Here is a 12742-nt window from a genome sequence, read left to right as displayed (position 1 = left end):
GTTGTTTTGAAGCTCTAAGGTGGCCAACCTCTCTATCTCTCTTAATTTCTTGGTAAGTGATGCTTGAACACCCTACTACACCTAATGATGGTTATATTATGCTTAGAAGTGGCTTGAGTGTTGGATTATATGATTTATTTCTTGGTTTGGCTTGATTTGGTGAAGTTTTCCATTTTATGAGGAATTTTCTGGTTTCATATGATTTTGATGTTGTGGACTAGTATGATGCTTGGTAATAAGGGGCTTTGGCTCTAGTAGGTGTGAATTGTTGTTAAATGCAATCAATTTTGGATTTGGAATGAAATGTGAAAAGTTAGGGTTCTTGAACCCCTATTCTGTCCGAAATTTTAGGTCATAGCTAGAGGCCGAATTGGACTTTTCTCAAAACATGAAAGTTGTAGGTATTGATGAGTTTAGTGTGGTTGCAAAATTTCAGGGAAATTGGACAAGTGTAGAGTGAGTTATGCCGTTTTTACTGTTGCTGTTTTTGGTGCACAGAATGTCTGAACTGCGATAGTAATTGCCTGTTTTGACTGGAATTGGTTTGGATTTTGAAGTTGGTGTCTTCTGATGAAATGTAGCTGAATGTCTTAGCTAACCTATGCCTTTGGAATTTCGGCATTTGGACTTGTATGGACTGAGATATACCGATTACAGTTTTCTGTGTTTTGCAAACCTGTTTTGGTGATTCGGGTTTAGTGTTTGGCATTTTTGACCTAGTTGGGTCAGGAACTGGATTGAGTGACCTTCTACATTGTTGTAGCCCTGTTTCATAGCTTCGAAACGGTGGGTCTTACACCCCTAACCGATAATTGTAGTGAGCGTTGTGCCATTACCGCATTATGACGTCAAAACCGGTTTTCTTATCAAGGCCAACATTAAAGCCTTTCTTAATTTCTGGTTTGCTTTCATGCTTGTATATGTTTATGAAACCCTATTGGGCGATAATTGGTTTGACTTTATGACTCGTTATCGAGTCTTATGGTATTTGTTTACATGTTCTAGGGCGTGACGATAGCTCACGACATTCTCCTGACGGAAGTGCATGAAATAGCACTTAATTGATTGGTGAGTGTACTACTCACTTATGTGCTATTATATGGCTGTGATATTTGAACTTGAGATGTTGAATGTTAATTAATTGAAGTGAGAGTGTACTTTATCATTCTCACTTATTGTATCGCATGTTATTGAAAAGTTATTGGAATTTTACATGAAATGTTATATGAAATGAAATACATGACTTCAAATGTTATCCATGAGCTCAACCCCATTGGTAGTTGATTGAATCGAGCCAGCAAGGGCTTGGTCGTGCCAATTAATGTGCCTTGGGGCAACATCATAGGGAATCTTGTAGTATGAGAGACTCTTGATTCCGGTTTACTCGAGTAATACCACAATGCAAGTGTTTGGATTTCGGGTCCGGTTGAGGAATGTTAGGAGGAAGGGAATGGAAGTTAAGAGGAGTCTACGGTTGGTTACCTTTCAAACATTGACGGAGAGTCAATGAGACCGATCAAGAATTCAAACGAGGAAAAGGGCTCTTGAGAGCCACCCGTATCCTTTTATCCTCATTATTAATGTGTGGCTTTATTTATTTTGGTAAATTGGACTGTTAAGCTTGATGTATCCATGAACTTGGTTGCTTGAGTTGTATTCTCACTGGGCAATTAGCTCACCCCGTTCCTTTTGTTTTCCTTACAGGAATATGACTCTTTTGGAATGAATTTTGATAAATGGTTGCCAAATGAACTAGATGAATGACTCTTTTGTATTGTATATAAAATGGGACCCTAAATGTATCATTAGGGCCATTTTCACTTTTGTTTTGGCAAACAATATATGTAGTGACTTTTGTATCACTTTTAAATGTCATTTTGGTTTGTAAAGGCTAAATGTTATGGGGTATATGTAATTCGATATTTGGTTGGGTTCGGACGAGTCGGTTACTATTCATGGCCGACTCCGGGTTTCATTTTCTTTTATTTTGGGTTATTTTGCCCTTTTGCCTTATTTGCGCGCGTTATAAGTTCCGGAACGTGAAAGATCGCTCTAATCTGATCCGTAGTCCTGGCGAGAGCTGGGCAGGCAGTCCGCTAACCTCTTTGGTTCGCCTTAGGGGAAAGTGGGGCTGTCACAGGTGGTATCAGAGCCACGTTGCGTGGTCTCTGCGCGAAGTGAGACTGGGCCAAGTGGTGTTGTGGTCCTAATTTCATGAATATGTTTAAGTGCTCGTTTGAGCATAAGTTATGAACCTTGAAGTGTTATAGGTCTTTAATCTTTCTCATGGTATTTAAGGACCCTAGATAAGTATGTCGGACAGGAATTTTGATTTGTAGATGGTTTACTCTTGGGACTGGCCAGCTCGAGATGTGAACTATCTTATTTCGGATTCTCGTGCCCGAGTACCCCAGAATTGAGGTGATGCAAGCTACTAGGTATTTGAACCCTGTGTTTTGGAAACAAGCCTTGTATTTTGGAAACGTGAACAGGCTTTGTCTGACTAAGATAAGCACAAGAGATCAATGGACATCTAGTTTGGATAGTAAGTGACGTGAGAGACCAGACGGGCTGGTACTGGGATGACTTTTCGACTGTATATGACTAAGTCTATATTTGCTTACCTGCTTATCCGTCTTTGAATATAACGTGTTATATGCGATATGTTATTGGTATGATAGATTTTGTTATGTTAGTCAATTTATTGCATTCATGCATGGAAGTACCCTTTTGGAAAAAAAAAAAACCCGCGGACATGGTCATAGCAGTGACACAAAACGAGACCAAGAGTCAAAGAGAAGAAAGGGAGGAAACAACACCTGAACCGAACATGGACCAAGAGTGCTACTTGTAATCAAGACTTTCTTATGACCCATTGTTTTGCCGACAGGCTACCATCTGAGGTCCAGTAACTCTGTAAAATGGCACGTAGGGTTGAGATGTATAATGAAATCGGGGGTCTTCGAGACGAAATAGAAGTCCAAAAGAACCTAGTCGCATACTGGGAAGGGCGCTGGAAGCACGAGTATACAGAGAAAATTGAGCTCCTGCACAAAAACTTAGAGCTAAAAAGGAAATATGAAGGGATTTCCGAGGAGGCCCTGGAAAAGGCTCAATGCATCAAGAATGCAAAGGTGCAAGTGAAAGCTTCTCAAATACGGAAAAGGGTGCAGTGGGTAGCGTGAGTGAGGAACCTTCTAAAGTACAGAAAGTGAACCAGTTATTCGGGCCGCCATGGACAATGGGGGCGGTAGATAAAAGATTTGTCAATGAAAGCCAAACCAGACAGGGGGAGATTTCTCCGAAAAGCAAAAAGATGACTTTCCACTTGACTTGTGACTATTGCGGAAAGGCCAATCACACTGAGAATGATTGCTGGAGAAAGGGGAGTAGATGTCTGCGCTGTGGGAGCATTGAGCATTGAATTGCATATTGCCCGATTAAAGTGCGGAAAAAGAAAAGAACTCAACAACCAACCCAGACCGACCCTGCACCGTCAAGTGGAGAAGGGACTGGAATGAAGAACCTCGTTTCTTCTGACTCTGAAGACGGAGAAGGTACAGGCCATTGGATACTTTAAATTTGAAGGAAAATTTCGAGGACGAAATTCTTTTAAGGGGGGGAGAGTGTGAGAACCCGTAAAACCCTAATTATTTTCCTAGGGTTTATTTCCCCTTAATTGCATGTTTTCTGCATTTTCGGGCCTAGGAATATTTTTCTGGTAGATTTTATGAGTAATTATAGTTTTAGATGATTTTTCTAGTATTGGTGAGTTTTTAGAAAATTAAGAATATATTTTGGACGTGGGACCCACTAGTGCAAAAAGTTTGGAAAAATTCGGCCAATAAGGTTAAGTTTCGGATACAGTGAAAATTTTATCGGGTGGTAAGAGATAAGTAGTGTGTGTGAAGTGATTGATGTGAGAGAGAGAAAAGAATGATAAGGATGCATTTATGGAGGTGACAAGTGTCACCTTCCCATTTGTTGGACTTTAAGAAACACTATTCACTTTCTTGACTTTTTTGACCAAAGGTTTAAATATCAAAAAAATGCACAAAAATCACCATTTTCTTACCTCTTATGGCCGGCCCTCTCCTTGCAAAGAAGAAAGGAATTTCTTCAACTCTCAAGCTTCCATTTCACTCAATCTTGCAAGAACAAAAGCCTACACTAGATTCTATTCCATAAAAACCTTTCTTCTAGTGCTTGTAAGTGTATTAGTGAAGTTGTTTTGAAGCTCTAAGGTGGCCAACCTCTCTATCTCTCTTAATTTCTTGGTAAGTGATGCTTGAACACCCTACTACACCTAATGATGGTTCTATTATGCTTAGAAGTGGCTTGAGTGTTGGATTATATGATTTATTTCTTGGTTTGGCTTGATTTGGTGAAGTTTTCCATTTTATGAGGAATTTTCTGGTTTCATATGATTTTGATGTTGTGGACTAGTATGATGCTTGGTAATAAGGGGCTTTGGCTCTAGTAGGTGTGAATTGTTGTTAAATGCAATCAATTTTGGATTTGGAATGAAATGTGAAAAGTTAGGGTTCTTGAACCCCTATTCTGTCCGAAATTTTAGGTCATAGCTAGAGGCCGAATTGGACTTTTCTCAAAACATGAAAGTTGTAGGTATTGATGATTTTAGTGTGGTTGCAAAATTTCAGGGAAATTGGACAAGTGTAGAGTGAGTTATGCCGTTTTTACTGTTGCTGTTTTTGGTGCACAGAATGTCTGAACTGCGATAGTAATTGCCTGTTTTGACTGGAATTGGTTTGGATTTTGAAGTTGGTGGCTTCTGATGAAATGTAGCTGAATGTCTTAGCTAACTTATGCCTTTGGAATTTCGGCATTTGGACTTGTATGGACTGAGATATACCGATTACAGTTTTCTGTGTTTTGCAAACCTGTTTTGGTGATTCTGGTTTAGTGTTTGGCATTTTTGACCTAGTTGGGTCAGGAACTGGATTGAGTGACCTTCTACATTGTTGTAGCCCTGTTTCATAGCTTCGAAACGGTGGGTCTTACACCCCTAACCGATAATTGTAGTGAGAGTTGTGCCATTACCGCATTATGACGTCAAAACCGGTTTTCTTATCAAGGCCAACATTAAAGCCTTTCTTAATTTCTGGTTTGCTTTCATGCTTGTATATGTTTATGAAACCCTATTGGGCGATAATTGGTTTGACTTTATGACTCGTTATCGAGTCTTATGGTATTTGTTTACATGTTCTAGGGCGTGACGATAGCTCACGACATTCTCCTGACGGAAGTGCATGAAATAGCACTTAATTGATTGGTGAGTGTACTACTCACTTATGTGCTATTATATGGCTGTGATATTTGAACTTGAGATGTTGAATGTTAATTAATTGAAGTGAGAGTGTACTTTATCATTCTCACTTATTGTATCGCATGTTATTGAAAAGTTATTGGAATTTTACATGAAATGTTATATGAAATGAAATACATGACTTCAAATGTTATCCATGAGCTCAACCCCATTGGTAGTTGATTGAATCGAGCCAGCAAGGGCTTGGTCGTGCCAATTAATGTGCCTTGGGGCAACATCATAGGGAATCTTGTAGTATGAGAGACTCTTGATTCCGGTTTACTCGAGTAATACCACAATGCAAGTGTTTGGATTTCGGGCCCGGTTGAGGAATGTTAGGAGGAAGGGAATGGAAGTTAAGAGGAGTCTACGGTTGGTTACCTTTCAAACATTGACGGAGAGTCAATGAGACCGATCAAGAATTCAAACGAGGAAAAGGGCTCTTGAGAGCCACCCGTATCCTTTTATCCTCATTATTAATGTGTGGCTTTATTTATTTTGGTAAATTGGACTGTTAAGCTTGATGTATCCATGAACTTGGTTGCTTGAGTTGTATTCTCACTGGGCAATTAGCTCACCCCGTTCCTTTTGTTTTCCTTACAGGAATATGACTCTTTTGGAATGAATTTTGATAAATGGTTGCCAAATGAACTAGATGAATGACTCTTTTGTATTGTATATAAAATGGGACCCTAAATGTATCATTAGGGCCGTTTTCACTTTTGTTTTGGCAAACCATATATGTAGTGACTTTTGTATCACTTTTAAATGTCATTTTGGTTTGTAAAGGCTAAATGTTATGGGGTATATGTAATTCGATGTTTGGTTGGGTTCGGACGAGTCGGTTACTATTCATGGCCGACTCCGGGTTTCATTTTCTTTTATTTTGGGTTATTTTGCCCTTTTGCCTTATTTGCGCGCGTTATAAGTTCCGGAACGTGAAAGATCGCTCTAATCTGATCCGTAGTCCTGGCGAGAGCTGGGCAGGCAGTCCGCTAACCTCTTTGGTTCGCCTTAGGGGAAAGTGGGGCTGTCACACCTATCCTCCAATTCTTTCCCTTATCTTACTAACACCCCTTACTCTCCCAACACCTAGTATACAAAACTTAACCTAATTGGCCGAATTTTATCGAACTTACTGCACTAGTGGGTCCCACATCTGGTATACACTCTTAAAATCTTATAAACTAACTTATACTAGAAAAAATGATTTCAAAACCATCTTTACTCATAAAAATTATTTTCACAATTTTTCGAATAAAGAAAATGTAGAAAAGCATGCAATTAAAAGAAAATAAAACCTAGCAATTAAGAAAATTACGGGTTCTCACAGAAAGAATTGAGGAATAAGCGGATTCCGTTGGTGAAAGTTCTATGGAGAAACCATGAACTAGAGGACTCATGTTTTTATTTTTAAAATAATTATTTTTATAATTATTTACCCTAGTATTGATTAATTATATTACCGTTACATGAATCATTTTTAAATTTCGCTATGTCGCGCACGAATCAGAAGTTCACGTATTTCGTGTCAAAACAATTAAGTGGAGATTTAAGAAACTTATACTCGACTACTAAGAGTGATAATTGTGAGGACCCGCAAATTTTTCTTATTTTATATTATTTTATTTTATTTTCTCGTATGCATTTTCTTCATTATACCTTCTTATATTGATTTTTCCAGACATTTTATAAGTGAGTAGAGTTTTTAAATCATTTTTCTAGTTTAAGTTAGTTCATATTAAGGTAATTTTTTAGTTAGACTAAATGATTAGGGTACTACATGGTTCACCAGAGGACTCCTAAAACAGAATTCTAGGAAGACGCACGTAAAGGTCGGGCTAGGGTTTCATGGCGGCTCTCCTGCATGGGGAGGCGCCGCCGTTCGTTCGGCCGTCGAAGACGTTCGCCTCCCTGCTCTCTCAAGCTCCTTCTTCTTCGTCCTCTGGTTTTGGCCATCTCAGTACATACAAGGGGGAGCCATCGTTGGTCATCTCCCGTCAAGATATGATGCAGATTGCGGCGCCTTACTCTAACGCGCTAGTCGGCAGGTTTGCCATAGGTCGTCCGTCCATGGAGCTTATTCGCAAATTTATTGTTTCGTTGGGCTGAGGGGTGAGTGCCCGATTGGTTTATTAGATTCCAAGCACATTCTGTTACGTCCATCCGAGGAGGAAGATTACACCAGACTTTGGTGTCACAGGTCTTGGTACGTTGGCAAGTTTCATATGTCCCTGTCGAAATGGACAATTGATTTTAAACCAGGAGCAGAGTCATCAATTGCACCAGTTTGGGTCAATTTTCCGGGTCTTCCATTGCCGTTTTTTGAAAAGCAATTTTTGCTTAAGCTAGGTACCTTGCTTGGTCGTCCCTTGAAAGTGGATGAAGCTACGGCTTCACTGAAGCGTCCATCTGTTGCCCGTATATTGTTGGAGATCGATGTTTTGCAGTCTCCTAAATCCAGGATTTGGATTGGAGATGATCAGTGGGGTTTTTGGCAGAAAATTGAGTACGAAGGGTATCCCGCTTATTGTGGTTTTTGCTCGTTGATTGGTCATACAGAATCTGTCTGTCATCGCAAACATCCGGAATTGCGGCCGGTGCGTCGTTCTGGACCATCAGCTACGCCACACGTCAGACAAGTTTTTCAACCTAAGGGGGTACCTGCTGTTGAGGAATCTCCTCCTGTTGTGGATCCTGGGCTTGTGGTAGCCATGGGGGTAAAAGAGCCTGAAACTGGTATTTGTGCGACAGATGTTGTCATCCCTGAGATTCCACCACCGTCTGATAACCCTGTTAGGGGAAATTCTTCTTCAGCTAGTGTTCCTATTCTTGTTCTCTCTAATGCATCTCGGGGGGCTGAGGCGGATGCGCAGAATTTTCTCACTCTTGTTCCCCAGGAATCTTCTTCTCCGGCTAAGGCTTTATCGGACAATATCCTCTCTTCTGATGGGGATGACCGTCTGTTGGCGTTGAGTTCGAGGGTTGGTAGAGAGAGGAAGAGAGAGATTTCCTCTTCTCTCTCTCCTACACGGCATCACGGTCATGTTCGACTGGTGCGGGCTAATTCTGAAGGCCGGTCGGGGGTGAAAGGTCTTTCCTTAGTTGAGCTTAAAAGTTTTCAGGATCGGCTGCCCGGCAGAATCCAAGCATCTAAGCTTTGTTGCGATCCGGTCGCTACGGGAGTTTCTCTGGATGATGCCGACTCTCATTTGCTGCAACAGTTGATTCAAGGCCACAAGGGTCGTAGTAGACAGTCCAGGAAACGAGAAGGTATGACCTCATCTGCGCACTATAATCTTCGGTCTAATAATGTTAAATCCAATTAAGTTTATAGTGTGGAACATTCGGGGTGCGTCGAACAGGGATTCATTGCGGTATATTCGTTGCACTTGTAGATCACATAATATTAGGTTATTGATTCTGTTGGAACCGTTAGCCAATGTCCCTCAGTTGGAGAGTGTGCAGCTGTTCTTGGGATTTGATTTTGCTCGGTCTTTCGTGCATAATAAAATCTGGGTATTTTGGTCTTCAGAGGCTAGGTATTCTTTTGTAGAAGCTGCGGATCAATTAGTTCATATATATTTGTCTTTCCCGTCTGGTTCTTCCATTGTTATTTCGGCTGTCTATGCGAAGTGTAACAGAATTGGTAGGAGACGGCTATGGGAGGCTTTGGAGTAATTTTCTACTTCTACTACGCTTCCATGGATTGCCGCAGGGGACTACAACGTTGTTTCTTGCGCGGAGGAAAGGATTGGAGGATCTGCTCCCAATATTCGTGATTTGGAGGAATTCAACTCTGCTTTACATCGGAGTGGGCTATTCCCAGTTCAATTCGATGGGTCTGCGTACACATGGACCAATGGTCGCATGTGGCAGCGTCTCGATCGAGCGGTCGTTAATGGCGTTTGGCTGTCTGATGTAGAGATGACTCGAGTAGCTCATCTTCAACGAGGGCGGTCTGATCATTGTCCGTTGTTGATCAGGGGAGGAAGTACGTCAACTAGGCGCTCTTCATTCCGGTTTCTTAATGTCTGGCAAGGTCATTCCAGTTTTCAAACAACAGTGAAGTCTGCGTGGGCTCAGACTGTGTCTGGAGTGGGAATGCAGAAATTCTTTAATAAGTTGCAGGTGGTTAAACGAGTTTTATCTCGATGGAATGGGCGGGTCTTTGGGAATGTCTCTCAAAGGGTCCAAGTGGCAGCGGATAATTTATTGGCCAAGGAAATTTTGTATGACCAGAATAGAGATACGCTGTCGAGGATGGCAGTCCACGAGGCAAGGGCAGTTCATTCTCGGGAGCTTGCGTTGGAATGTGAATTCTGGAGACAAAAGGCAGCGATCAAGTGGATCAAAGAGGGCGACGCTAATACATCCTTTTTCCATGCAGCAGTTAAGCAGAAACGCAGCTCTAATTTTATTTCACGCATTAGGGGTAACGGGGATTGTTGGTTTGATAGTATTGATGATATTAAGCTGTCGGCGGGTGATTTTTTCTCCTCTTTGTTCACGGCCGACCGCGCTGCTTGTTCTGGCAGCAGACCGTCTATTGATCTGCCCAAGCTTACGCAGGAAGACAATGACTTGCTGCTGAAATCACCATCGGTAGAAGAAGTTCATAAGGTAATTTGCTCCCTGGACCCTCAGAGTGCTGCGGGCCCTGACGGGTTTGGAGGGGGCTTTTATCAAAGTTGCTGGGAGTGTATCAAGGATGACTTCATGGATGCGGTGAAGGATTTCTTCGCTGGTGCAACAATGCCTCGTGGGTTTTCAAGTACCACGATCACATTGCTGCCTAAAAAGGAGGGTGCGTGTGAGTGGAAAGATTTCCGACCAATAAGCTTATCCAATGTTAGCTCGAAGATCATTTCTAAGATTTTGTCGACCCGCATTAATCAGTTTCTTCCTAAGTTGATTTTAGAGTTTCAGACTGGCTTTATACCGGGTAGGGGAATACAGGATAATGTTCTCCTCGCACAGGAATTAATCCTGGATTTGGACAAGAAATTGCGTCACCCTAACGTAATATTGAAATTGGATATGGAGAAGGCTTATGACAGGGTGGAATGGGGGTTTTTATTATACATGCTTCGTGAATTCGGCTTTAAGGAGGGTGTGGTAGATCTGATTTTTCGTTTAATATCCAATGTGTGGTTTTCTGTGTTGGTTAATGGGGAGCTCACGAGTGTTTTCAAGTCGACTAGAGGGGTTCGTCAGGGGGATCCTCTATCTTCCACTCTTTTCCTTTTTGTATCTGAATTTCTTGGCCGGGGCCTCCAGCAGCTGTTTACAAACACCCCGGGTTTTAGATTTTTGTCTAAGGGAGGGCTGGTCCCGTTCCTTGCGTTTGCCGATGACATGGTTAATTTTACGCGGGCATCGTCTGAATGTCTGCTGGCTGTGTCGTCCCTTCTTCGACAATATGAAATTCTTTCGGGCCAAAAAATTAATCTCTCCAAGAGTCGTTTCCTTTGTTCGTCGAAGCTTCCTTCGGAGATTATCACCTTAATTCAGCAAGTTACGGGATTTCAAGAGCAGTCTTGGCCTGTGAAATATTTGGGAGTTCCACTTATTCGTGGTCGTAAGAAAAGTATCTTTTTTGATGGAGTTTTTGCTTCTGTTCGAGCAAAGCTGCATCATTGGAGCTCCCGGTTTCTTTCTGCGGGGGGGAAGCTCATCTTGCTTCGTCATGTGTTGAACTCAATGCCTCTCTATCTGTTGCAGGTTTCTAAACCACCTAAGGGGGTTTTTCTTAGGTTAGGCAGGCTGTTTAATGCGTTCTTGTGGGATGGCAAGGATGGTAGACGGATTCATTGGTCGTCCTGGGAGAAATTATGTTTCCCTGTTGAAGAAGGGGGGTTGGGTTTTCGATCTCTGTTGGACTTAGAGAAGGCTTTTGCAATGAAATTATGGTGGAGAATTCGACAAAAGAGTTCTCCGTGGGCAATCTTTATGCATCGCAAGTATATTGGCGGTCAGCATCCTTTCTTGGCAGCGGCTGGCGTTGGGTCGGCAACATGGAAGCGGGTCTGCTCGGTTCGGGCTATAGCTGAAGATAATATTCGTTGGCGTCTTGGCGAGGGGTTCATCGATTTATGGCATGATCGATGGCTCCTCGATGAACCGCTTAGCAGGCAGTTTGATGGGGCGCCTCCTCATTGCTTAGTAGCTGAGTTTTATAGCTCTACGGGGTGGAATTTTCAACGGCTCCTCCAGGTTCTTCCTCGATCTGTTGTTAATAATATTTCACGAACAATTGTTGATCCGGCTCTTAAGGACGAATTGGTTTGGGCTCCTTCGGCGGATGGTACGTTCTCTGTGTCATCAGCCTGGGAGTTAATTAGACAGCGGCGTAACCTGTCCTTGGTTTGGCGTGGAATTTGGTGTCCATTGCTGCCTTTAAAAATGTCTTACCTAGCTTGGAGGGTTTTGGCTGAATTTCTTCCGCTGGACGACCAGCTCCGTTCTAGAGGATTTTCTTTGGTTTCCAAATGCGACTGTTGTGGTGATTCAGCGGAGTCTTTGCATCATATTTTTTTGCAGGGCAGATTAGCAAGCGCTGTTTGGCAGCATTTCTTCCTGGCTTGCGGAATCCCGTGGGGATCATTCTCATGCGTTTCTTCGCTGCTGGTGGTGTGGTTTCAATCTTCTGGGAATGGGCGGCTGAATCATGTTCGGTGTGCTATACCAGTTGTAGTGCTGTGGTTTCTGTGGCGTAGTAGGAATGATGCTCGGTTTGGAAATATTCCCTCGGCCTATTCTAAAGTTATTTTCGATGTCAATGGGTGGTTGGTTGCTACGGGGGCTGCACGCATGTTAAACAGATTTCAGTTGGAGGGGGATACGGATACGTATTTTGCTCGGTACTTTCGGATCAAACCGGGTAAATCATTACGGCCGAAGGCTATATCATGGATGAAGCCTCCTCGGGGGTCAATCAAGCTGAACACCGACGCAAGTGTGACTAATGGGTTGGCAAAAGGCGGTGGAGTGATACGCGATTTTGAAGGGAAGATGCTTGGTGCTTTTTATAAAGAGTTTGGAGAATGTGAAGTGGTTCATGCGGAGGGATTAGCTTTGTTGACTGGGCTACAGTGGTGTGTTGAGACAGGGTTGTCAGGTATTTTAGTGGAAGTGGATTCTCTAGCATTGGCACGGCTGGTTACTAGTCAATCGGTTGGTAAGTGGCCGTTGTGTAGCGTCTTAAGTCAAATTCGTCTGTTGCTCGGTAAGGTGAATGGGGCCATTTCGCATATTTATCATGAGGCGAATGCCGTGGCAGACAGCTTAGCGGCGTTATCTCTGGAGAGTTCATGGGTTACTTTCCAATCTCATCAGCAGCTGCCAAGTAGAGCTCGGTCATTGATTCATTTGGATGCAATAGGTTATCCATATATTCGCAATGTTAATTGTTAG

General features: G+C 42.4%; 1 protein-coding gene across 1 annotated transcript; it reads left to right on the top strand.

Moving 5' to 3' along the window:
• The first annotated feature begins 7554 nt into the window (after window positions 1–7554).
• LOC113737479 (uncharacterized) lies at window positions 7555–12742 on the top strand. Its single transcript, XM_027264709.2, has 2 exons — window positions 7555–8599; window positions 9045–12742. Exons 1-2 carry the CDS (start codon window positions 7555–7557, stop codon window positions 12740–12742), a joined length of 4743 nt encoding a protein of 1580 aa, XP_027120510.1.

This window comes from Coffea arabica, chromosome 3e, assembly GCF_036785885.1.
Source record: "Coffea arabica cultivar ET-39 chromosome 3e, Coffea Arabica ET-39 HiFi, whole genome shotgun sequence".
NCBI lineage: Eukaryota > Viridiplantae > Streptophyta > Magnoliopsida > Gentianales > Rubiaceae > Coffea > Coffea arabica.
Note: the sequence above shows the minus strand (reverse complement) of the source record. Positions and strands in the feature narration are given on the sequence as shown.

Coding starts and splice junctions, on each gene's coding strand:
- LOC113737479 (XM_027264709.2), top strand. CDS start 7,555: ATGTCCCTGTCGAAATGGACAATTGATTTTAAACCAGGAGCAGAGTCA. Junction 8,600..9,044: donor ACAGTCCAGGAAACGAGAAG/GTATGACCTCAT, acceptor GGATTGCCGCAG/GGGACTACAACGTTGTTTCT.